Below are 27,651 nucleotides of genomic sequence, written 5' to 3'. Positions count from 1 at the left end.
AATATGTCAGCACTGATGAGCATCATTTCCAGGTGAACCCCAAACATTGTTGCTGTCACTGTATGTGCTCAGATTTGGCGCTCCATCTATTCATAGATCGTGTTGGTTGCAATTATATAAAGAGTTGACCTTTTCACTGGAGAGGGACGGAGACGACGTGGAGAATAAATGGAACAGAAGGCAAATGATGTTAAAATGAACATTTATAATGACTCTTTGTTGCCGTCGCAAAAATAATCTTTAAAAAACAATTCCATTATTAACACTGAAATGCTGACTTCACTGGTTGTCCACGAGGTCATAAAACACAACTCACTGAATTTCTTTTACAAACACAGTACTACAGTTACATTAAATAGTCATTACTGTAAAATCTATCGATGAATAATGTATTAAAAAAATAATAAAAACAATGACAGTCCTCTCATTCCCTCCCACAAGTAGCTGTTGTCATATTATCGACAATGTTTCAGTTAGAAAATATCATGTGATCTTTCTGTGACAAAGGCAGAAAACAGACTGGCAGCATAACAATAATGGTACACGAGCTCAAACGTCGTACAATTAGGGTGAAGCTTTTCCAGGGGAATGGAAACGGGACATTATTCTCCAGTGATCTAACAGTTATGTAGGCTGGCTGCCTTTTGGCTCAGTATATGGAATTATTTGGCACTCTTGCTGACAATATTTGCCACATAATACTCTCAAACTTTTTTTTTCTAAAATGGCACAAGAAGACGTTTCTCTCATTTCTCAATATGTTCAGATGACTCTTAAAACACATATAAATGCTGTCCCAGAAAGCCCTTTATGTAGATAACACTTTGGACTTTCACAAATTCTCCTGAACACAAACAAAAGATGCTGTTCCTAATATCAAAGAGAGGCACCCAATCCACAACAGCACTCTGCTTAGCATTTGGAATATTTTATCTTATGCTGTCAGTCCATTTTTTTTTTCAGAAATGGAAAGAACCAGGTCAAATCAAGTGGGACCGACCTCCACAACAGAACATTTACAATGGCAATAAGTTGATTGCAAGGTAATGACATGCTTTTTTTTACTTTCCCCGTAACACCTAGATAAGAGTTCAACTCTACAGAGTTGCACAGATAACCAGAAACCTAACGAACACTCTAACAGAGTTGTGGTGCAACATATTGAACACATACATGAATTCTTGAAGGATGGAGCAGGTCACTCAAGTCCATGGGAGGGTCAGAGGGTAAAAAAAATGGCCTCATTTCTGGTTGGTGTGGGTTCTTGTATCCCCTCAGACAAAAGGGCTCAGCAATTCCTTTAATCTGTTTAAAGGATTCTCACACAGCAGCAGGTGCTCCGTGTGATAGAACCCAGATGGTGAGGTTTAGAGAGTGAGATTCTGGCAAAAGAGGTTGTAAGAAGCAAGTCTTAAGTCTTTAACCTTCTTGTGACAGAGCTCCATGCCGGGTGGATGAAAGTCCAGGATACTGATGGAGCCAAGGTTAAAAACAAAAAAACTAAACACAACTTTTGGAATGATACAAAAACTAGCTTGGCCTTCAGGTGTGGAAAAGTACCCAGAACAAGGATTTATAATTATGAGAGAAAGATAAGAAACCATCACAGTCGAACAGGATCCCTTTGTGATTTTTGTCGTGCTGAGGTTACAGAGGCAAGCTTCGTTTTGCTGGTGCCCATTGCGTCTCTGAATGATGTGTTTGAATGAGCCAGACCGCTGCTGGCATACAAATATCGCATTTTTAAATTTTAAAGCCAAAAAGGGGACACAAATGGACAAGTAATGCTTCTGAATTTAATATTTTCGTCTGTTTGTTTGTTTAAAAAAAAAAAAAAAGGATTCAGTGATTGGCACAAACCTCTGCTTGAAGGGAATGCTACGTTGTTATTATGTCTGTGTCTCCAGCCCTTTCCATCGTTCATAAAGCCCATCAGGGAACAGGTAATAATATAGAAACATAACATCAGAGCAACAGCCTGAAAAAAAGGCAAAGAAAGAGAGAAACCAAAATGCCAAGTATTTCACAGCCAGTATGACCCACTGATCAGTAAAGTGCATTTATGCAACAGCAAACAAACCAGATAATGTTGACAGTGAATCGGAAGTTGTGTTTAAACACATCTGGATCATGACTCTGGCCACGTGAGGCCTACCTGACTAGAGCTGAAATCTGTTATTAACATACATAATAAGTCTACATGTATTTGACATTCCTGCCCTGAATTTACATTAAAAACATTCAACGTAAATTTAAAAAAAGATTTAAAAAAAAGAAAAAGTTGAAAGCAAGAGAAGAATGGGTACATTCATAGATTTGATCTGGGCTCTTAAGCTGTAAGAAAAAAAAAGTAAAAATAAAAAAACCAACAGGTTTTATGGATTGAACCTGGTTGTTAAAAAAATAAATTACATGTCTGCTGGAAAAGAAAGGCCAAACACAAGGAGCCAATGCACTGAAAAACATTTTCATGTTTGCTTGTTTCACACATTAATACTCCTCACTTTGTCTAAAAAAAACCGAAATCTCTTCTCTGATCGCGTGTACAGAAAAAACGTCACCGATGAAAACTGGAGGTGTGTACGTGTTTGGGCCAACATGACAGTAATGAGAATCCTCCCAACTCGAAACACTGAAATAAAGTCTGTTTAATATGAGGTGAGTAAACTTAAGTGCTTTACATTTGACTGCATGCAGTGTTATGTTTATGAATGTTGCGAGACGGCCTCGCAAAACTTTTTTCCTCCATAATTTATTTTGATACCATGCAATAGAAGACGTGCAAAAAGATAACACCTAACTCCACAAACACATTATTTTTTTTTGATTGTTAATGGTATGCTATGAATGCTTATAACATGTTATGCTTAGTCCATGCTGGCCTATAGAGACATTTTTGTGAGACAGCATTACTGAAGCCACAGGTCAAACAAACACACAAGGGATGCATGGAGTGAAAAACAACATGGATCCATAAAAAATCACAATCTGCAACTCTTACTCTATGTATCTATGTGATAAAACACAAAAAGTTCTTTGTCCTTTGTTTTCTTAAGTCATGTGTTTGATTATCTTTTCTTAACTTAAAAGACAGTGTTTCATTGGCACTTGATCAGCACTTCTAAACATGTTATTGATATCTAACATTTGATCGCACATCTATAATTTCAGAAGCTGCAGAGGTCTAGTTTGGCACAGGTTGTACTATGGAGTCTATTATCACTTTTACTATCTTACCAATATTGTATAGTATTCTATACAGCTCATTTTATGCTCCAGTCTTTCAAGAGCATGTTTCTAATCAACACACCAGACATCTTTTCAACTAAAATATTTTGTATAGTTTACTTATCAAATAGCAGCATTTTCATAACTTACAAAAAGTACATGTAAACCTATTCATTCAAAATCTTAGTAATTCCAAAGGTTCATACAACAGACAAAACACAAAACAGGACAACATGCTACTATATTGCTTCCAATATTCTTTACATTTTCTCACTGTCAAACTAAATCATCAATGACAGAAATATGGACACCACCGGCTGATGATGAGTCATCATAATGCACAAACAAATTGCGAAGCTAATCTTAATCAGGCTTAATTGGCGCTCTCATCATCCACACAAATATAACATAGTTCACATTGTATTGACAACGCTGGACTGCATTTGGACTACAAACTAGAATAGCTACAATAAAGTACATATAGATCATATGACATGACATATTGTATTCCACTGAAATGAATTCTAGTCATTTTCAGATAAGATAATATGCATAAAGGATGCCATTTTTTTTCAGCTTGAGGTCACGAACGAGTTCCCACCTTTCTCTCGCGTCTTCTTCGCTCTATTTTCATTATGTTTGTTCAGCCAACACATGAATATTGACTAAACCAGCATCCACCTTCTTGTGGAAGGAAATATCAACGCTTCTTCTCTTTAAAGGCCATCGTTCCCAATCTAACCTGTTTTAAATTCTCCTTGTTCTTTGTTTTTTTTTTTTTTAAGAGGGAAATCGGTACTTGGAGCTAACACTGCTGGTTGGTCTCATGGGGCATCACAGTTTTGGAGGCAGGTGGTTTTCTGTGCATTGTAGTCTTGTGAACTCTGCGGCCTGGGAATTTATTTTTTCATACCCTCTTGACCTATAGTGCATAACTCCTTCCAGCAGCATGTCCAACACACTGCCCATGAGAAGACAAGACAGAAGAAAGGAGAAAGAGGGGGAGAGCACGATGAAAGAAGAACCACAAAGAGATTTGGACACAGGAGGGATCTCGGAAGGAAGGGAAACGGCAACGTGCAGGGGGAATAAAATGCTGAGAGAACGAGGAAAGTTAATGAGGGGCAGAGAGAAATCGTATCTGGCACAAAGAATAGATCAGAGAGCTTAGAAGGAGCACTCTCTTCAGCCACGCGCTCCAGTTGCATTGATAAAACACCCCCTTGTTTTGTGCTTGTATCTTAGTCTACGCTAAAATTATGGGCAGTAAAATGTTATCTTTTATTTTATCGGTAGCCGGATTACTTATGAACGGATATGAGGCCTTGTATGTTATTGTTGGAAACAAAATGTTCAGACACAAAGAGTAATGGAGATTTAAATCCATTACATTCAAATAGGATTTAATTGTTATGCCACCCCGCAACAGAAATTAAACAAAAAAAAAAGAAACAAAAGAGGTGTGGCTCTGATTTACTTCAACACGCCGTGTCTTCAGGAAGGGGGATCCTAGGTTTATGGGGACACTTGAAAGTGGAGAGATTTGGAGTATACAGGAAAATGTGGTGCAAACGATTTGTAAAAATGTGCGCTAATTGAAGTGCAGTGCATTGGTACCAGTAAACAGAAACATCACAAGACAACTGGAGCACAATGCTCTGATGGAGCTCTTCCTTTTTGTCAGCGTGGGTATACTGTAGGTCTTGTGCATGTGACAAAAATGTGCACATTAAAATATACTCCCAGAAGGGACAGACATGCTTCACATGATATTCTCACAGTGCAGTCTTGAGAGACCCAGTGTACTCAGGATGAACACCATGATTAGCAGCACAGAAGGAAGCCGAGGATACTGTTGGAGTGCTCGAGACAATAAGTCTTCCTGCAGTAGACACACAATTGTCCTTACAAGACAATGATGTCATAACATATCACGGTTTACGACATGCTCCGCCCAAAGTCGGTGATATTGTAGGAACAACATCAGGCTGTTTGGCTCAGCTGCTGAACGTTTTTTGTTGTTGTTGTTTTGTTTGTCTTGATGCAAATTGGGAGGGATGGCTCACAGACAAAGAGTCCAAACCTTATTTTCAAGTGACGTTCTACTTCCCTTTTAGTTGTCTCTTGACTATTTGGTACCCTTACTGAGAAGGCAAAAGTTTTCTTTGATCACAGATATTGGTTCATACAGCTTTTCTTATCAAAATGCTTTTATAGTGCTTTTGTTATTTTTAAGTGAACTCACTAGACACTACTCCAAGGTACTCTGCACTTTAACTTTGTCCTGCAGAGACATAAATAAGGCAAAAACACTGTCTAATATGGCCAATTATTCAAAATGTGAAAACAAGTAAATAAAACTGGATTGCTTTTCATGGTGACATGGTGATATTAAGCTTCTCAATTAGGCGAGAGGGTGGGTCAGCTCCAATGTGCTACTAACGGCTGGATGACACATCAGATTTCAGAGTACTGTCATCAGAGAGATTCTGATTTTATGGTAAAGGCGATATAAACCTAATCCTATAGCACCAAGAACGGGTTAAAGAACATGTAATTTAGATGTGACTGAAGTGTTTGTGGGAGTATTATCTGTGTGTGTGTGTGCATGTGTGTGTTCATGTAAAATATAATTATACATTCCTGTGAGTCTCCTCTTTCCTCTCACATTGATTTATTTAACCCCTGAACTATACTCGCAGACGACAGTGAAGTTCAGACTGGGACTGTTATACATTTCTTTCACTGCAACACAATATTTGATCCCTGTAAATAATAAATAGCAATAAGCTAATATCGTTTTTACATTCAGATCAACCTGCTTTCACAGGTTTATATAATCTATTTATGTTTGAATGAGACCATGTCAATAAATAAGGATGAAAATATAAAATACCTAAATTTTGAAAAGTCAATTATGCCAGGATTTGAAATGTCAACATAGATGAGATTCCTTAAAAGAAACTAATACTTGGATTGCTTCCCCACAGACTGAGACAATCTCAGGCGCTTGGCGTAAAACCCTCCCCCAGTTAGCAACGGCCTCTGCCTTGCTCACCAAGAGTGAGGTTTTGACAGCAGCTCTGTCGGCTGGATGGAACTCAACTCACCAGGAGCTGAGGTTTGCAACTCAAAGCAAAAAAAAAAAAAAAAAACGAGTCAAAGAGAAAGAAGAAAATAAAAGCGATATGAGGTTTTGGAGGAGGGTGGAAGCCTGCAGCCTCACCCTTGAATCTGCAGCTTGGCAGTGGACCAGTTCGTCTTGTTCTGATCGCCACTGGCAAAAAAACTCGACACAAATTTCTTTCTTTTTTTTAAAAAACACCAGGACGTCCGTCCTAAAAACACATTCACATCACACACAATTATCCTGCATCTCTCCCCCACCTCCTCCTTTGTGATTCTCTCATTTGATACTGATAATTTAACAGATATTTGGACATTCTTTTTTTTTCTACTCATCGTGACCCTCTCAATTTCCTTCTATCTCTGTCTTCATCCTTTTCTTCTTTCATCTTTTTCCTCTTAGCCCACTTTTTGTGGGTTGGTAGCACGAACACCTTGCTCATAAGTGATTCGCTGGCTTATCAGATACTGTGCTGCTTGTGTAGCGGCCGGTGACCCTGTTATGGTAACTTTACGGTTCCGAGTGCCAGGAATGAACTCTCCTTTTTTGGAGATCTGGATGCGGGCTCCAGTTAGCTCCTGGTACTCTACCAGCGTTTTCCCTCCTTTTCCCAAAATGGCACCAACCAGATTCTCCGGCACAGCAATCTCAACCACGTCCTTGGCTCCATCTGCCAGCTTCTCTGTTGCCAGTAAAGAGGAGGCCATCAGTGGGGATGAAGCATTAAGGTAACCATTGGAAGCCCCTGTTGCAGCTGCTAGAGAACCCAGGGAGAATCCCCCGAGGCCCGTAGAAGGGTGACCAGCACTGCTCGAGGCATCGCTGGCGTAGGAGGCCAGGAGGTTGGCTGCAGCAGCAGCGGCAGGGTTAGCGCTAGCCGCAACCGCAGCCAGCACCCCAGATGCTGCTGCAGGGTTGAGGCCCAGGCCCAGGGTGTTAGTGTTGTAACCGTAACTGGCCAGTGTGTTGAGGGCTGAAGTAATGGCCAGCAGATCATTGCCAGAGAGGCTAGACATGGCAGCAGGAAAGGCACCCATTCCCGTCAAACCAGCCTGGCCCAGAAGGCTGGAGGCGGTAGCAGCTGCTGCAGCTGCATTGGGCAGTACATCCGCCGTATTGGCGTATGGTGAACCTGTGGGGTTGGAGTTGGCCACTGGACCAGAGACATTGGAATAACTGATGTTGAGGCAACTGCTGCTCTGAGGGTCCTCCTGGATCTTCTGTACTATGATTTCCACAGCCTTACGGTTCTGCTCGGGTTCTCCACTTATGGTAACCACTCTCTCTTGCAGGTTGATTCCCTCTGGTTTCTGGGAAAGCTGCACCCAAGCCCCTGACTGCTCCATGACAGCCTTCACTGTGGCTCCACCTTTGCCAATGATGAGCCCAGCTGTGCTATTGGGGACGATTATTTTCGCCTGTAAAGATATAGAAAGATCAAAATAGCTTTAAGAGGTAACAAGAGAAAGATTTGACCCTTTAAGTGGCTGACAGATAGTGATATCTTTCATTGAGTTACGGCACTATGCCCGCCCCTGCTTTACTCAGCGATTCGTTAATCCCAGGGGTTTAGGCTGCAGCTGCCACATGGTTCTATCCCGCTAGGAAAGACGGTAGGTATAAATAACCACATACACTCACATTTTCCTGACCCAACTCATGACCAGACTTTTAAAAAAAGACAAATGGAAAGCTCCTCAAAGTTCAGCCAACAACATCTCCTAGTGGTGGGCTGCAGTAAATCAATAAAGCGCTCCTCCTAAGATCAGGGAAAGGAGATCATTCATCTTTATGAGTCCACCTGCTGGTAACGTCTAAGATCACAGTAACTATGGCAGTAACCATATCCATATCCATGTTATGCAGCGGTTTCCCTTTTATAGAGAACTGGGGAAGTGTTCATACGCGTTCTATTCATGTCAGTGGTTTGACCCAGAGAATCGGAGAGGAGAAGGGTACCACCTGGATGTGACTGGACAGCGTCTCACCTGTTTAACGCGGTCAGGGTTAACAGTAGTCTGCGGCTGCAGTATGCTGACCGGTTCGGGTTTCTGGGCGCTCTGAGGCATCTCCCGTACTTTCTCCGCGATAAAGTTGTGGACACCATTTAGGGCTTCAACAGTACCCTGTATCAGACAGACACGTTCTGTTGTTCCTGTGATGAGAGAAGGGAAACAAGTGATCAACAGCTGGGTCGACTGAACAAATACTCTAGTTATACCAAGTTTTATTGACAGAGAATGCAGCCAAAAGAAAATAAAAATAAAAATCACTTAGTGATTAGTGAGCTCTAACATTTGCAGAATCGGGGTAGAAAAGGCTGAATGCAATATTGTATTGGCTTATTTAGGTAGAAGGAGGAAGGATTTCTCTTCAGTGATGTAAGTGCTTCGGAGCCCTTTCTTGCCTCGCAGCTCTAATAGACTGAATACACACGTGTTCATCCTCCAGGCTTCTTTCTACACCCACACTGACGACCCAACCAGCATTCTGTTACCATGGCAAAGGAGCTGAGATGTGGAAGCAGGTGATGCAACAGTGAGTCCTTTATACTAGCTTGGACAAATTCTAAATCCTTCTCTTTGTGTTCACCTTACTGCTTGAGGTTGAGACGCTGGTATTTATCAGAATGAGAAAATATATTGCGGTGAATGTAAAGGTAAATTACATTTAGTTTATTCCGTGTGTCTGTCTGAATTATATCGCGTTTGTCATCTCCTGCTTAATCTCACTCTCAGAAAATGAGCATTATTAATCAGCACTCAGGAAAGTTTGTCATGCAGGCCACATTCTCGTGGATTTGGGAAGCTGCTGCTCTGTGCAAGCATGCTTCTGAAAAAATTGGATTAAAATATTCACTGATAAGACGGGGCCCAGTTGCACAATGAACTCATTTTGACCACACTCATCCTCTCCACCGAGAGTTCCGGTAAAGTGGCAGGTCAGGGGCAGAATCCTGCAGCAGGAAATCACAACGGCCTGCTGGACAATAGATGTTGCAAATGAAAGTTTGAAAATGAGGGACCTTTTATTGAGACATGGACAGGCAAGCGAACGCCTGCATGAATGGAGGCGGGAGTTGGGTGCTCCTCCTCTTTCTCTGAACTTGATTGCCTGTATGTTTTTTTTATTTTAAAAATAAATAGTGTGACCTTTACATAATGTAGGACGGCTTTGGCTGGCGTGGGTGTGACTTGTCTATATGTTGGACATGGTACATCATTTCAAAACTGCGTAAGACATAGAAACAAGCATTTATTTGCCAAATAGAATAATAAAAGCTGAAAAAGTATATGCAATTATATAAAAGTATATACAGTAGCAATATGATTAATGCATTTCTACACAGCTGATTCCCAGACTTTCAACCTTTTCAAGTTCCTATATTTGCTAGACGTTTCTAAAGAAAACCAACACAATCCATAAATCCATATGAAATTAAATTGGGAAAATTAAAGGGTCTAAATGACAGACAGAAGCCCGGTTGGCCCGACTGGTGTTATCACGCTGCACCTGTTGGTCATGACCGACGTGACAAAGTGACAGACGGAAGCCTGCTTCTACTTGACACGCTGTGGAGTTCTATCAGTTCATATATGTTCAACACTGACAACTCATTCAATTCAGTATATGAATACATATCTATGCTGTCACGCCTGTTTTGTGAGGGTTCTATCAAGACAGTGGATCTGGAATTACCGGTACTGTAGTCACTGTAGACAGCAGGTGTAAGTCACAAACAATGCTAATCAGTTAACTAGCCTGCAGCATTCAACATGTTGGGTCATTACGGTCTTCCTTAATAATAATATCATTTTAAGGTGAAACAGTTCTTCATAAAAGGTCAGAGAGTTGTAGGAAAAGCTGTTACTATCATCACATGAGACAAAGTTTAAAGGAAGGATTCAGTCTGCAGAATTCTTAAGAACATGATGAATTCATACAATTTCGCCCACTATGTAAATTGTACTATTCTTTGTTTTCTGGGTTGTTTTAAGGGATAAAGGGGATGAAAATAAATCACAATGATTGACAGTGATGCCAGTGATTGACGTCATACAGCAAAACATTATTGATAATTATATTATTACTGTCAGTTATTTAATTATTGCAAATATCCAGTGTAAGGCAAATAAAGTAAAGAATGATAAGCAACTGATTCGAGGGCTCCTGTTTTGATTATTAAACATTCCTGCGCGATTTAGGTTGCTTCCAAAAGAAGAGAACAACAGGTTAGTTAAAAATTAGATCACACACCAGGTGTTTACAGAGCCCCCGAGGGTGTCTGGGGTGTGACACACAAATTACAAATTAGCTGGACATCTCACATTCCAACCCAGCAAAGCAAAACTCTGGTGGGTCCTCAGGGTTTAGTTATTGTGTCAGAGAATCTGAGATTCCTTCAGATCAGCTGAATCGGATGTTTTTATGCACCAAGTGAAGCATCTTAACAACACATTTGGCAGGACAGAGTTGTGTAAATGTTTGTCTCATGTTGTGTTGTCCCCTAATGCATTCCATTTGCCTTGAGTATTTTCACGTGCACAGCAAAACCCCAATCCTTTAAATATCCTGAAATGGGTGGCTGCTTGTTTGTTGTGCAGTCGTTTGTTTGTTGGCACCTCTGAATCTCAGAATCAATGCGCCCCAAAACACTTCCACAGGAATCTCTTTTGTCCCTCAGACTGAAATTGCAATGCTGGTGACGGACAAATGCTAGTGGAACATAAAATTCAGGCTGTAAACTGTAATTACTAATGAGACCCTGCTACCGTTTGGTGAATGGATGTGTTGACGTATGTTGACTGTATATAATAATAGAGCATAATAATTAAAATATTAGAGAATAATAGAGAAAGATTTAGGTGCTCTGTGAGACACCAAAATGATGGGCAGCTACATCCCTCCTGTGGGTCGCCATGTTTTTCCATAGCTACAAAAATAAAAGTTAAAACGGCTGCAATTTATGCAACAACTGTCTGAGAAAACTAATAAAAAATGAAATTATCATCGTCAACACTTTATCAGAGTCATTACAAGCTTTACTATAGCTATTTTTGTTTAGCAAAATGTGAAAAATCTGAATTTCTCACAAAGGGGCTCTATGTTGACAGAGCAGATTTAACGCTGTCAAGTGTCGAGTTAACTGCAGACAGCAGGTGATATCATAGGAGTGACGGATTGTTGTGTGCTTTCAATAATACTGTAATAGAGAGTGTATGAACCTCGTGAATATGCTGTGCATTTGGTTACATATAAAGACTCTCAGGTGAGCAAATCTGACTAGAAAATGTTCCCAGTTCTTCACAGTAACACGACATAAAATTAAAGAACTCAGTAATGTGAGATTTATGTGATGCCAGAGTCTGATTTATCTGGGAAAAACAACCCCACTTGCTTTATGTTCTTTCTTTTTTTTGAAACAATGATCAAATCCAGCCCTCACTGTGCTGCCAAATAGCTCGATCACGTGTCGTGATTGATACTTTTACGTTCCGATAATTGAACTCATATCCAGTGTGAAATCATGTCTGGCTCATCTGTTTGTGCTGTAAACACTAACGGGGTGCATGCATGGAGTCCAGCTGCAGAAGGCTGACTCTCACTCTCCCTCCCACAGCTTTGGCTGCCGCTGCTTAAATATGCCGACGTGTGAACGTAGGTGTGGGTGTTTGAGCACCCCGAGTGCATCCAACGCCGCTTTTAGGTGAGCTTGAGTAATTTCGCCTTGTAACAGTTCAAGAGGAGCAGAGACGGAACCCTGTCGTCACTGAAAGTTTTAGGAAAACTATGATGTCATCATATCTGGCCTGAAGTCTCCTAACTTTGAGGAAGTGTTGCTGAAAGAAAGGGTGAGTGGTGAGAAGGAGGAGAAAGAATCTTGGCATCCACTGGAACAGCTTGAGTACAGCTGGGAGAGGGGTCATATCCAGAGAGGGATTGAAGCAGGCTATTTCTGGAGCTGGCTCCCCCCCACACGTCCCCTCACTCACATACAGTCGTGTATATCAAAACCTTTCACTACCTCTGATCATCTATCTCAGTGCACCACAGCACAGGACACTTGTCCAGTCCCCATCAGGGTCTGTGAATTTGAGTCATGTCTTGTGTTGACAGATGAGGGCTGCGGGAAGGGTGGGAGTCTCAGTGGCTCAATGTAGGAGAAAATGGCTGCACTGGTCGGTGTCCCTGGATGTCTCTCGTCTGCTATTGTGCTGTGGTTGGAGCGAGCTCAAGCCCCTGCAGGATGATATGGGGCTGAGAACAGTGGGGAACTAATTAGCATGTTCCATTAGTCAAAAGTGCCGCAAACTCAACAATGATGTTCAATTAAATGGAATTTTGAACTGAATCATGTTCTCGCTGAGACTCCAACTGTTTAAAAATTCTGGTTTTTCTTCACCTTACCTGGGAAAGCATTAATCCAATAATACAAGGTAGCAAACACCTTTTTTTTTTAACTAATATTGATCCGCTAAGGTTATTTCAATGTTTGAGAGCACAGAAATGGTACTTCTTTACTGAAATAGCACACTGCAGTCAGCTAAAAGTGCTTTCTCAAACCTTGGAAATAAACATTTAAGAATGTATGTCGTAAATATAAACTTTAGAATACCTTTGGAAAAATAGATCAATAAAAATAACTCTACGTTCTTTGGTATGTTGAACAAAACCATCTAGCTGGCCCAAGATGAAATCATATGGCATCAAAGTGGTTTAGAGTAGTCTCATTTAGCATTAATATTTCAAATTTAATAAATAAATTGCAATTATATGTATAAAATATAAACAGATTATCAATTCAACTATTGATTTAATGGTCTACGTAGGTATCTACGTATGTTGAATGTAAATTATTATCTATGGATCAGATATTGGACACAAAGTTCAATCCAAAGTTTTGATTGGATGAAGTTTGAGCGAGATGATAGAGCAATATGTTGCCCATTGGCGAATTAGCAGTTAGCAATTGGCTAACTCACCATATCTTAAATCACTGTATGAATGGCATTTAACTATTGAAAGAGCAAAAGTACTTTCAATTTGCCGTATTTTAAACCAACATCCCCGGCAGCTGGGAGTAATATCGTGTCAGATGATACAACTGGTTTAATTAAACATTGAAAAAAATGTTCTAAAAGACTCTAATCTAAAAGAACTCTGGGAGTTTCAGGAAACTCTCAGTCATTAAAAACACAAACAAGTGGTGCAGCAGAAAGCCAGCAGAAATCACACGGCATGTTTTGTCCTGTCATCAGTTAATGGTCATCCTCAATGTGCTGTAAAAAATGTCACATATCACAACCACGCTGACAGCTTGACTGCAGGAAATGTGTAATAACACGTCTCAGCCTTTTTCAAATATTTAATTTGAATCCCTCACATTCAGGATGAAATCATGGTTAGCGCTGTGAGTGAGTGAGCGAGCGAGTGAGTGAGTGAGCGAGTGAGTGAGTGGTCATGTCATTTGCCTGCTGGTCAACAAATATGATAAAAGTAATTGATTACTTAAAAGTCATTTAGGTCTTAAACAACCTGAAACATGTCATATTCTCAAGTGCTCACCGAGCTGTTCTAAAGTATTGCTGCTGTTTTTGCTTGGCTAATGTCAGACTCGTGACAGGGTGAATTCTCAGGTATATGGCAGCACTGGTCATTTTACTCCAACCATCAAACCAGCCAATCTAATTCAGCACATTCTTCTGAAGTGGCCAGATTCACTCTTCACTATAATGGGGTGTGAATGTAATGAGACCTAAGCACCAAAGAGGTCATTAGAATTCATTTATAGCTGTGCTCGTCAGAATTTCAGCTACGCTCTGTGATCGTTCCCTCATACATGGTCAAAACTGTAAAGAGAAAAATCAGCAAATTTATCACTCAGTCATACTTGGTGACATATCAGCCCCACATGAATCTGAAATCTGGAGGTCAGGAGGTTTTATATAGATGTGCGTCGGTGCTCATCTGTTGTGGTCGTTGACAATCAGACCAGTCTGAAAACATCTTTAGCATTTCTAACATCTTGTGTTTTGTGGGCCATGTGCTCCCCATCCCCTGCTAAAAATGTGAGTACATGTGACTAACTTTATATACATACGTGTGTGTGTGTGTGTGTGGAGGATTCCCTCTTTCTATCATATCAGCAAAGGCAGGATACTCAGTGACACTCCTCTGAAGCATGAAGGAGCATGAAGGACAAACATTTGTGTTTGAGGGGTGGTTGAAGTTCTGACCTGCATGTGATGAACGTCAACCTGCTCCTGCCATTTTTCTTTTGGCATGAATTTTTTTCCAGAAGTAATCAGACTTTGGTGTGTGTCTATAGTTCACAAAGATTCAGTGATTTTCTCATTGGTGTGTGTGGTTTATTTGGACTCAAGGTTTTAAAAAAAGACTCATCGAAGACAAAGACTTGCTCGTCCTGCAGCAATGAAAACACAAAATATCTTTAATCCTATTTTCCCGTTATCAAATAAAACTGTTTTGACAAATTTTGTTAAGCTTAAAAACTTACTTTCACCGCACAACTGCTTCACAGGCACAAAGTCAGTCAGAACATTTAGCAGCACATAAAATACTTCATAGTTTGATAGGGATTCTTTTCTTTTTCCTTTTGGGTACTTCCTTTGATTTGACTTCTGGGTTCTTTTTTGTGTTTTAGCTCTTCCTTTACTGTGTTTTATGGACATCCCATAATTTTTTTCTTAGACTTTTTAACAATCCTTTAATGCTTTTTCTTGAAGACGCAAACAGGAAGGGACACTTTTGATCGAGTGACTATTTGATTGTTGACATTTACATTCAATTGAACAGTTCTGTGACAGCTGATAATATAAAATCTATATGTGTCCATGCTTACCTGGGTAGAAGTCTTTGGATTTGGACAACTTAATGGTGGCACCCGTCTCTTTCTGCAGCTGTACGATGGTCTGGCCACCTTTGCCAATTATAGAGCCGGCTGCATAGCTGGGAATCAGCACCTTCAGGAAGTACTCACCCTCCTCTGGAGAAAGACACAAACAAAGTATTACAATTGCACATGTCACACAGAAGCTCTGCATGAACCCACACGCAATAATGGTTCCCAATCGAACAATGTTCAGAGCGAGTTAAACCCGACATGCATGCATACATACGAAGCAACAGTATAAATTTTTGTCTGTAATCCTCAGATGAAGGGAAGCTATTTGGGATCCAATTTTGTTTTCTAAGAGGCTTTCAGTGCATTCACATTTCCTCATAGTTTGGTGACATTTTCAGTCTCTTGTCCTAGATTTCATCTGGAGTAAATGATGACCTCCTTTCCTCTTAGCAGAGGTCTAATTTTAACTGTTTTCAAGGTTTAACAACCTCTGACTACATAGAAATCCAGGTCCAGTCATAGGAACCTTTTTTTTTTGTGCGTGAAAAAACTGACCAACATGCACGCTTTTCTCTAAGGGACACATACGCAGATGACTTAAATATGTAAAGTTATCATTGTGCAGTCGGCAAGTGTGATCCTTCTTAATTAACAAACATGTGAAGAACATATGGGAACCAATCCTGGAGATTTGTTCAAAGGCTATTCTGCCAAGATGGGTAAATCCCCTCCATTTTAGAAGGCGCTTCTGTGGCTTACACTGGGTTATTTCAGCAGCGATTGACAGAACATCATTCTGGAGGAAAAGCAGCCGAGCATACGTCTCCTGTTTCAGTAGGGGAAGTTCTTTTACAGGGGTGCTAATTAGGATTTAATGATCAAATGCTGAAACAGTTTTATTCAGGGAAGCCTGGCGACTGTGAGTGTGCTACTAACATACTTAGCTAATTTAACAACTCAAAATTACTAAAAGTATTATAACAATAGATGCAAATGGCTCTTCTTTCCCAAATATAGTGTCGATGAATTCATGATAAACATTTGATACAAGTAACCCCAGCTGCATGATGATTTCGATGCAATGACGTCATGTTCGATCCATTTCGGCTGCCTCAAGGGTGACGTCATTTCAGCGGGCTGAGATGTAAAAGCTATCCACCTATCCACCTTTGCACAGCAAGATCTCCGCTACTAACGCGACACGGTTTTTCCATGTGCTTGGTCAACGCAGCAGTGTGGAGGGTGCATGTGTGAGCTTAAACACGTTGGTGAGACGCAGATGGATGGAGGTGGACCTTCCTGCGCCGACATCAACCTGTTGCCTCACTAATGCAGTCATTACATTAGGATGTAAATGATTGTGGCACTGTGACATTAGGGAATGTCACAGCTTGGATGTCAGGTCTTTTTCCATTAATATGCCCCTCATGTACCATTCAGACAGAGCCTTGTTTTCCTGTACGTCACCGGTAACCCACAGACTAGGATTATCGCTGCAATTCACTCTTGGCACCTAAAGCCAATTTCAACTGAAATGAAGGCAATGAAATGAAAATACAGTGAATATCGGTGCTGAAAGCTAAACATGTCATTGCACATATGATATGTCTGTGCAAAAAGAGAGAGCGACAGAGAGAGAGAGAAACAAGTAAAAAAAAAAGAAGCTGTTAATCTATCCAAAATGTCATCCTCACCCTTTTCCAGCGTGATGCTTTTCTGACAACAATAAAATGACCTTGGTGGAAAACTAAAGATCGTGCATGTGTGACACAGTCCCCGTAAAGCCTCCACGCACTCTCTCCCGTCAAACGACGCCTGACAATACAACCTCGCATTATTCGCATCATTCGTTTGAAAGATGCAAATTTAAAACATCTTAACAGCTTAAGACCTGTTGTTGACAGAGGAACCAAAACCCACTGCGTAACTTTCTCCTCATCTCCAGCCAGAGTAAAGCCAGCAGAGAACAAGGCCACCACTCTCCGTCACCCTCACAGCCATGTTTCCTATCATTAGTCAATAATTAATTCTGTCCTGGAGTCACAGATCACAGTAACAGGCTTTAATGGCATCATGTGCTAGAGTAAACATGGCAATCTGTTGCTGCAATCCGCCAGGGAATGGGAGCAGTGGGGCACACTGGGAAGCTGAGCCAGTGGGGTGGTAGTTCAAACCCCTGCTTCCAATGCTGGAAGGATGGCTTGGAGGAGAGACACTGAGCCAAACGTGTTCCGTTAAGTCACTCAAGGGGGGTGGGTCAGGAGGAAATGCCTTGTGACTGTCCTCCCTCCTTCTCACTAGTCCTCCAAGTACCCATTCTGCATTTTAATAGACTAACCTGCTGCTGTCAGGCGGCAAGGACGATCGAGCAAAAATGAGCAATAACGACCAAATCCGATGCAGCCGGATCATTTCAACAAGTCAGGCAAAAAGAGTTTTGCGGCTTACCCATTCTGAGATCTGCTGCTGCACAAGTCCTCTGTCAGATCGCCATCAATGCCGGGGCACAGTCTCTAAAGGGGAGCTGAACATTAGCGTAGGCATAGGTGCAACGGTGGTGTTCAGGAATGCGGCCAGTCGTTCACAAGGTCCAATTCATCAGCGGGTGCAGAAAAGGAGATTTCACCGCAGCATGAGAGCCATGCCTGCCGCTGGCCACAGCCTCAATTGTTTGAGAAAATGCTAATGCAGGCTCTGAGTGTTTTCAGTGAAAGACGGCACGCATTGTTCGAGCCTGCATCGGTTTGAAGGGGGGGGTCTTCCCTGCCGCATCACCCTTTTCACTGCTCTCATCCATATTCATCGAGTGGCCTGTCCGTCTGCAGCAGCACACCGGACTGACGCGTCGATCCACCAATGGGCAGCCTCCTCCCACCGCCGCGTCACGTCCCCACCTCCCAATACTGGTCCCCCCAAAAAATTGAATTTTCTCCCCCGTTCCGCCTCTTTTGACGCAGCACTATAAAGTATGGCGGTCCGTTCACTCACTTTTATTAGTGGAAAGTGACAAAGGTGGAGTGGCAGGGGGAACGGGTTCTACTGGAGAATGGGTAGGCGTAACGAGTGACCTTCGACGGCAGCTAAAGAGGTGTATGGAAAACATACGAGGATGCTGAAGGAGGTGGAGGTGGAGGAGGAGTGATCCAAGACAGCGTGCTTTACGCCACCCTCCCTTCATTCCTCCTCTCCCCCACCCCCAATCCCTTAGACGGCCATGTTTGAGAGGGCGGAGGGGCTCATCAACCATTGCAAATGGCAGTGCCGCAGAATGGTGGAGGGGGGTGATGAAGCCAATCACTACGCCTATAAATCGTGCACTGAAAGGTATCTTAAGTGACCGTTTAAAACCTGCGCGGTGAATGTGTGTGCACACGAAGGGCATCGGGCAACAGTGATTTCCTGGTAATCTGGAGAAAGGGGGGGGGGTTGCTTTTTGCTGGCTGGTGATTATTTTCCTCTGCTGATTAAACCCTCTTACCGTCTTTCTCTTGAGTTTTTAATAAACATTTTCCAGATAATTCGCCCAATCTCATTCACAGAGAGATGCCCCAGTATATATACACATCCTCCCTGTAGACTCCACTCCCTCTCACAGTCTATCTACAGTGTTTCGCCTTTTCTTTCCATTTTGCTCTAGCTTCAATTCTCTCTCTCTCTCGCTCCCTCTCTTTCTCTTCATCTCTGCCACCTGGCAAATTCACAGTCTGCTCACGTCACATCGCTCTGCAAGGGCACCTGTGTCCTTCTCACCGAAAAAAATAAATAAAATACTGCTCACATTCTTGTGCCAACATTTCCATTAGTAACATTACAAGATCATACCTAATCCCTCAGAAATGCAACCTTTTGTAAGGCACATTGCTGCCAGCAACATGGGCTCACACTATCAGTAATTAGAGACATGAATAAAAGATATTTGTGTTGAGGAAGGAAGGGCAACGCCGATAAAAGCGAGAAATCCCCTCAGTCAGTGTCCAGGACTCTTAATACGCAGTGTGGGCTCCTGCTTTGAGAGAGCGCAGCTTCTATTCTCTTTGTTGCGACTGCCAGTCATGTTAATGATCAGTTCTGTAAGAATGAGGTGATCAATATCAGATGTGGTAGAGGGGTTGGTGATTACAAAGATGGCTGTCGAACACCACTGCCAGCCACGCAGTCGCTCTGTAATTTTATATATAATACATGCAGATAACATGACACGGTGATACTGCCGTAATGTCAAACATGTCACACAAAGAGACAAAGTGCTTTACAGCATGTCGAGCTGCTGTTCCTGAGCTCAGCCTGACAGGACTCTGACTCACATCGAAAGATCTTTTTTTTCTTTCTTTTTTGGTCAGATTCTTAATCAAATGTTCATCAGGTTTGCCCAAAAAAGCCTTCCATTTTACTGTAATCTAATTTTACATCTCATGCATGTTAACCTGACTGATACTTAGACCACAATACAAAATTGCCATTTTCTTGACATCATAATAATAATTTTGGACCAGATGATGAATTAGATGAATTAGAATAAAGGGCCTATAGATGTTTTCATATCTGCTCAGAGGCCAAAAATCGAATTGTTCTTTGTGATTTTACTTTAGGGATTCAAAGATTTCTTTGTTTTCTGTGTGTGTTCATTCATGTTATGGCTAAACGTATTTTTAAAATGTATTATTCCTTATACTTGCTATGCTTGATACTGGATATTTTGGTAAAGTTACAGTGATATATTTATAAAAAATATATATATATACTGCAATTGCTAAACCACATGCAGCTCCAGTGATGCAGGCAACAACTATTATTAATATTACTTTTTTTTTATCATACTCAATTAAAAGCATGAACAAGCATCTCATTAATCATTCAAGTAGTTATTTTATCCTGCATTTTTTCAATGTGAAACTGGAAGTGGAAGTGCTTAATTAACTTTAATATAACAATTTAAAGAGAACATCTTTTATTAATCTTATTAAAATCACTGCATGGTGCAACCAGGATCTTTCTTCGCATAACAGACAGGACAGCGGCCAGAGTGACAGTGAAACGGTGCAGCTATCAACATCCAGTGAAGATACCGGTACTTCCTGTTCTCAGCTGTGTTCCCCCGTCACCAGAAATAAGACAAGCTGAGGTGCAAGTCACTGTCACTGTTCTCTGACTCGCTTCTAATCAAATCTGCACCTCTCTTGCCCCACCCCCCCCCCATCCCCCTATTTAACCTCTAATCTTAGTTTGCACCTCCAGCAGAAAACACACACACTTTGAAAGTAGTCTAGGGTGTGATTGGTATCGCTCCTCTGTTGTTCCCTTTAGTCCAACACAGCACAAAAATGTGTTTTTAGTTTGCATTTTTCTCTTGTCGCCATCAACTGTCCCCTACCAACAGTCAAGCAGGTTCTTCGAGGTTTAAAAAGTTTTGAATCCTGTTTCAACCGACACGTGTTTATTAAGATTTATAGATCGTCCCAAAGTTTAAACAGGGGAATCTGCACGCCCAACACATTTTAGACCCAAGACAGGGAATTTTCTCTTTCTTCTGTTGGAATCCATCCACCAAGGCCTGTTTGGCCTCTGCATGGGAATGATTGTGTCTGCAGAAGCACTCTTCTCCTTCTCCACATACATCAACCCTCCACCGGCTGGAAGACTTCAGATCGTTCCTCTGGATGTGGAGCAGAGAACTACCTGCCCTCCCCTTAACTACCTGCTCCCAGCCTGCACATGTTGAATTCCACACCCAGCTTACATCAGTTTACAGGATGGATGCGTGCACAGGTCGCGTTGTTCGGCTGCCATTTCGCCATACCCTGCTTCACCATTAAGAGATTTGGACTACTCTCTTACCTCCGGTGTTGGTGCGCTTGGTACAGCCGGCCTCCTCCTCCGGAGTTTCCAGCGGTCGTTTGCGGGAGTCTGCGTTATCCGCTTCCATGAGGGGCTGCTGCAGGCTGTGGAGGTTTGGATTTGGGTATATTCCGTTATGGTCCACGGCCGCTCCGCTACCCCCGACCAACATCATCTTTTCACCTCAGCGGGAGCTGTAGATAATTTTGTGTTGTTCCTCTTGAAACACGCAGCGCCCTCACTGCCACATATCCCGATAACGCGCAGCGCAAAAATACGGACAAGTTTGGGGGGCTCGAAACCGTCTCAGCGGGATCAAAATGTCAGACGACGCCGGGAACAAGGTCTTCTCTTCCCACCGCGACTGTGCCTACCTTACAGAGCCAGATATAAGAGGCTGATGGAGTGAAAGGCGCTCATTGACCGTCGCTCCAACTGCGTGATCCGTATTGTTGACGCGCACAAGAAAATCCAAGAGCACAAGAGTGTGTGCTCACGAGAGCCATGGAAGCCGGTGCAGGAGCTTCTTATAGGAGCAAAACACTCTTCACCAAGTCATCTCCACGGCGTGTGCAGAGAGCAGCTGTTCTTATTGTTGTCTTTGTAGTGAATGAAACAGTTGAGGACCACAGTGCCACTGACCGGCCAACACTAGAGACCAGAAGCCCCCATTCTCTGCTTTATTTGCCGGAATTCCATTTTATCCAAAACTTACATGTTATTGTTTCCAAAAACAGATGGTCTTTCTTAATTTACAACCGAACATTACTTGTATTAAAAACTCTTTTCTCTGATACCCCCCAATTTCTTTCAAATTGACCACAGACGATTATCTTGCACCACTTTTATTTATTTTTTGCAATTACTTGTCCTGATTTACTGCAGTTAATTATAATATGTCGAGATTTATTTAATCCAATGCGCAAGATAAATAACTTTTCACTATGTTACCTTCATTATTTAACAGAGCAGTATATTTTTTATGTATTTTACAACACTAATAAAGGAAATAATTGTTTCTTGCATTCATTAAAACAGTCAACTTTCTTTCACAATTATGCTAATGATAGAAAAGTCAAAGATACAAAATGCCAAAGACTGACGGTTAATACATTTTCCAGTTAATCATTTATTTTAATATGAAGACAAATTAACTTGCAATCATATTACAGCTGTACATTTAACATTTACAGGCAAAAGGAATTTGGCGATAAAAAGCAAAAGCAAACATCAGTTTCCAAGACTTTCATTACTTTTTAATGAGGAGGGCTTGAGAGGAGCCTCCTCGGTGTCTCTGACTGGCTCAGCCCCAGCTGTCAGCCTCTGGGCCAGGCGCTCCATGACCAGAGCAGCAGTGCTGCTTAAAGAATGCTGGACAACGGAAAACAGAAAAAGATGTTAGTCAAAAAACAGATGCCGCATGCGGGGCACATGGCTTTTAAACTGCCCCACGCAGTCTCACATCTGCCCAAAACAGTCCCACATCTGTGCTGCACAGACACTGAAGGAATGTAACTGTGTTCATCGGCATTTTAAAATCTAGCAGCTACACTTCATAAAAAAACAACAACATTTATTTGAATTTGGAGACGAAGAATAAAACATTTTTCTTGGAATTTTGTTTTTTTACACTAAGATTTTTTTTAATAGATTTTATTTCTGTGAAAAAGAAACATCATAATTCACATTTTCATCCTAACTTTAATGCATTGAACAGTTTTGATCAGATACTTGTGCAGTCGAATAAACTACTGTATACACTGCATGCATTTAAACCTTAGAAACTAACTGTTTTAAGAGTACAATGGTGAGGAATGGTGACAGACTTCGGCACCAGAGACGACTGTGCCGAAGTTTTGTTCAACAAACCTGTAAGATATGCAGTCCCTTCAGTGTAAGAACAGCCAGCTCTCTCAAACCGTCCCCGGTCAAATCCAAGTATATAACAGACAGCACCGGACTCTTGAAGCTCCGCCTCCACTGTAGCTTAAACTGCCCATCGTCGTCATTCCCCACTGGTTGGAATTTGTAACAAAGAAGTTCCTACAGACCAAAATGTACAGCAAACTGTCACCATCCTCCTCATCGAGTGTGATACCAGCCTTGATAATTAGCAGAGTGAGCAAGTTTGAGGGTGCACAGTAAAAAGGAGCTGGGACCTGGCCATATGTTCCCAGTAGCACCTCCTTCTGCCCGTCAAAATCCAGGTCGATGACCAAAGCACAAAGCACAGCGTCCCACTGGTCGCTCTCTGAGAGGAACACTGGCCGGGACAATCCTCTCTGATGGACATCTCTGAAGCAAGCACACAAACACACAGAACTCAGCACGCCAAGTGGTTTCAGGTAGACATTTGCAAAGTTGTCAGGTTCTGACCTGTAGACCACCGCCATCTCTATGGTACTGGTCACCAGAAGATTGTAGCTCTCCTCTGGGAGAGGAACAATGAATGAAAGATTCCTCCATGATTATCACATTCATCTACAGCCATGGACAGACACATATGCATCACACTGGGATGAATTCAGAGATCCGCACCTTTGTCTCCATTGGGTCCAGTCTGGCAGCTCAGAGGGAACAGCAGCACACTGGAGACTGGGCTGTCGAACTGGAAACGCCAGCTCGACAAAACCTCTGAAACAACATCAGATAAGCAAGAACAGCCGCACGGTTTATTCATGTTATTAAGATTCATCATTGTTATCTCTACCTAATGATTTACACGCATTAAAACCAATAAAGAGAACAACACAAATGTGCTATTCACAAAGATAAAGCAAGATCAAATCTGAAGTGGCTTCAACAGCTAAGGCTTATTTGTTTTGCTGAAATGAGTGATGCTGTTTTAACTTTGATAAGTACAAGCTTCTCCTTTATTCCACAATATTTACTATAGTGGGACTGACCTCAGCCTCCATTTTAACAACCCAACATGCATCTCAGAGCGTGTGCTCAAGGTGCACAGGGGAAAAAGTACACCTGCATCAACCACCATGTGAGTTTTTTTAAGTTACATCCTGTTTCGATGCCACAATCAATTCCCCTTTACATTGTAGGCATAAAGGAAAGTTATAAACAGCGACAAGTTTCGGGAGGAAAAAGCATAGTTCATGTGCACAAGTGAGGCATGTGAGCTGTGAGTCAGGACCAAAACTTAAAGGTAACTTTACTGACTCTTCTGATAAATGACATTAATAACAACCTCGCTATTAGATACAATGGGGAAAAAATAATTAGCACGTCTGAGTAATAACCATTAAAGCCACAATTACAGAAAAGGTTCCTGGTGCCTCACCTGGTCCTGACTGGTTCACCAGGGCCAATCCAACGCAGCCATTCTGGCAGCCGAATGCTGAGAGACGCTGACCACCAGCAATAGTCATCACATCCAACCACAGGACACTGCAGGAGGAGAAGAGGAGTCATGGACACTCCTGAAGAGTTGAAGGTTTAAAGTCATGACTGTGGTGGAGAAACGTGGCCACAGCAGCAGCTTTATTGTTAGTGGTGTTAAAATGATGAATTGTGAAAAAGTAAAAGTCCACATGTGCTCTAATTTTTGGCAGAATTGGTTATTTGATTCAAATTTAAATATTTTTCTGATGATCAGAAGCTTTTTTGAAAAATGATTATAACTTAAATATAAAATCAGGCAAAAACATTAGTGGGGAGCAAAATTAGCGTAGTAGAAGAGGGATTTTCATCAGTGATTCTAAATATCCCATAATTTAGAGTATTTCAAACTGTGTTATTTCTTTACACACTAATTAATTATGCAAATAAACAATCCATACATAAAAGGGGTTGTTATTATGAAACATTTCATGATTTTAAACTCTTTATTGTGCTCTGATTCTAACAGTACAAAGACTCGATTGGATTCAGACTAACTTGCTGGTTAGTTGTTGTAGTTCAGGAAAGAGTTTTTCCACTGGCTGCTCTTCAAACTGGTGCAGGGACACATTCTGTTGGGAACGAGTCACTAAGGCTTGAATGATGAACATTAGTGAGAGCGCAGCATAACAAGAATAAGAAGAATGTATGTGATAGCACAAAAGGAGCAATCAATCAATTAATATTCCAAATAATATTAAATAATAACAATCATATCTACAATCTATAGAAATCCATTTCAAATAAAATACAGCTGCACATTTTCCACCTGTGAGTTACAGTAAATTTACATTGTTACTTATGGCTGAAACATTAACCATGTTATATGATACAATCTTTCTTTCTGTTGGTGTCTCACTCACTCACTCACTCACTCACTCACTCACTCACTCACTCACTCACTCACTCACTCACTCGGTGTGTAATCTAACCTCCTTGTACAGATGGATCTTCTGATCATGACCACTGAGCAGAAACACCGTCTCCCTGCCTCCATCATCACACTGTACTCTGACAAGAGAAAAACATTCACACAAAAACAGAAATCTGTGATTAAAACTCTAAAACCACTGATGATGGCAAACTTCTGCTGCGCCTGAGACACGTATCAACTTTAATGCGCTGATCTTATTGCACAGTAACTGTGCAGGGATGGCAATATAATTTAACATGATAAGTTGTGCAAAAATGATGGGGCAAACATTCTTCACATTTGGTTAAGTTTGTGTGGCCTTGAACAAAAGCTTCAATCAGGACTTAGTTAAAATATTAGCCTGTGTCCCAGGTGTGTAACAGCAAACTTACTCTGTGTGGTAGAGCTGGAAAGGTGTGAACTGCAGCTCCAAATTCAAGCAGCTCTCTGTGAAGAGAAACACCTTAAAATGTCAAGTTTAACCTCAAAACACGCCGAATGGACACGGGTACGTTGCTTCACTCACGTGCTATCGAATCCAAATTGAATTCTGAACCAGGCTCATAGTCACAGTAGATATTCAGGAAAGGTGTAGCCTTGTCCCCTGAGTCCTGCCATCATTTCAACCCTTTTAATAACCACATACGGTACTGTGTATATAAACTAAGATGTAAATTAAACGGGCTGTGGACAATACCTTTACAAATGTGATGCCCACCACCAGGCCTCTCTTAGGTGGAGACTTGTTGAAAGCATCTATCGACACAATCTCTGCATCAACTAAATAAGAACCAAGATTAACAAGATTAACTGTAAAAACCCACATATAATATAGTCACATATTATATGTGGGGCTACATATAACAGTGTTAGTTTAATGGACTCTCCCCTGCTTTCACTTATTTTCTTGAGTAAGTGTACATAAAAATGTGCAATATATAGTTCACACACACATATTTATACACGTGTTATAGATAGATAGATAGATAGATAGATAGATAGATAGATAGATAGATAGATAGATAGATAGATAGATATTATACACGCACAATGAAATTAAGATTAAATAATTTGGAGACTTTAGAGTCTTTCACGAGAACGTGACAATTATTATCGAGGGATTAATTCATACATTTAATTAGTGACCTTTAATCACCTGGTATGTAGGTAAACTGGACGTCTTTAGCCACAGGCCGGATCTTTTTCTGCAGCTCCTGGTATCTGAAACTAACTACCTTGCCTTTCAGAGTAGCCGCTAGCAGTTCGTGCTCCCCGGCCTGACACAGCCCGTAAATGTTACTCTGCGATGGGAAGCGGCTGAAACTATCCTCCACGAAGGAATACGATTCAGGAAACATTCTGGAGACCCCAAACCAGCCTGGGAGCATTCAAGAAGAGGTTCATGCTTGATGCGCGGCTTCGCTCTTTTAATAAAACAGCGTGTAGCCAGCTAAGAAGAGACAGTGAAATGACTTGTAAAGTTTGATTCTACGGGCAGTTTTTATTAATTTGAGGAAAAAACACCTCAGTAATTTGAAGGATTGTTTCTCAACTTCTCCAGCAAAAAGAAAAACTTCCGGTTGTTGGGCGTGATGCATTCAATGTTATCGGATATATGGGTTTTGATGTACAAACCATAGGGTTCCTATTGTAAAGAATTGTATGAATAATTCTTTACAACAGCAAGTCATGTCATTAAGGATTGTATTTTATTGTGTATGCTGTCAAATTGATAATTCCAAATATTAAACTGGCTAACTTTAATTGATGTAAGTCTTCCTATCACGTAAAAGGCAACGCGCAGCTTTTTCTACTTCACTGTGTAAATTGATGGCCTATTCGATGCACCGCAAGCATTATTTTGCCATCTATCGGTGGATCATGGTACACGAAGAAACATCATCCATCCATCCATCCATCCATCCTCCATCCATCCATCCATCCATCCATCCATCCATCCATCCATCCATCCAATAAAAACTCTATTTTTGTTCATTAATACATATCCATCATGTCTGCTGTGATATGATAACGTCTGTATGACCTACGACTGTATACATAAATACATACATACGTAATTCCTGTGTAAAAATTACCGTCTGGATTTTGATACGATACCACTTGATGTGTAAGAGCCGTAGTTTAAGTTAGAGGGTGTAGTTTGTTTCGAGTTTTTCCACTTTAGAGACAGTTGTGACATTTGTCCAGCAGATGTCAGTGAAGCCTCAGGCTGCTGGTCATCGCTGGTCAGGAGAAAGCTTTTATGTGCTGGATTTATGGAGGTGAAAA

General features: G+C 41.3%; 2 protein-coding genes across 3 annotated transcripts; both read right to left on the bottom strand.

The window, feature by feature from the left end:
- Positions 1-185: 185 nt before the first annotated feature.
- Positions 186-21,684, bottom strand: LOC130537217 (RNA-binding protein Nova-1-like). Of its 2 annotated transcripts, none has more exons than XM_057053815.1 (4): positions 21,057-21,684; positions 15,219-15,362; positions 8,344-8,510; positions 186-7,773 (listed from the first exon to the last, which is right to left on the bottom strand). In XM_057053815.1, the coding sequence occupies exons 1-4, from the start codon at positions 21,229-21,231 to the stop codon at positions 6,754-6,756; spliced, it is 1,506 nt and encodes a 501-aa protein (XP_056909795.1). In that variant the 5' UTR covers positions 21,232-21,684; the 3' UTR covers positions 186-6,753. The 2 variants fall into 2 exon arrangements, with proteins under 2 accessions (XP_056909795.1, XP_056909796.1); XM_057053816.1 differs by lacking the exon at positions 21,057-21,684 and adding an exon at positions 17,670-18,042.
- Positions 21,685-22,165: 481 nt separating this feature from the next.
- kptn (kaptin (actin binding protein)) lies at positions 22,166-26,949 on the bottom strand. The gene is made up of 12 exons (XM_057053817.1): positions 26,519-26,949; positions 26,060-26,142; positions 25,889-25,973; positions 25,755-25,809; positions 25,382-25,460; positions 24,948-25,021; positions 24,352-24,458; positions 23,595-23,690; positions 23,433-23,487; positions 23,216-23,351; positions 22,926-23,099; positions 22,166-22,427 (listed from the first exon to the last, which is right to left on the bottom strand). Exons 1-12 carry the CDS (start codon positions 26,748-26,750, stop codon positions 22,287-22,289), a joined length of 1,317 nt encoding a protein of 438 aa, XP_056909797.1. The 5' UTR covers positions 26,751-26,949; the 3' UTR covers positions 22,166-22,286.
- Positions 26,950-27,651: the final 702 nt, after the last annotated feature.

The sequence above is a fragment of the Takifugu flavidus genome, chromosome 14, assembly GCF_003711565.1.
Source record: "Takifugu flavidus isolate HTHZ2018 chromosome 14, ASM371156v2, whole genome shotgun sequence".
NCBI lineage: Eukaryota > Metazoa > Chordata > Actinopteri > Tetraodontiformes > Tetraodontidae > Takifugu > Takifugu flavidus.
The sequence above is the reverse complement of the archived record's forward strand: the minus strand, read 5'-3'. Positions and strand labels throughout refer to the sequence as shown.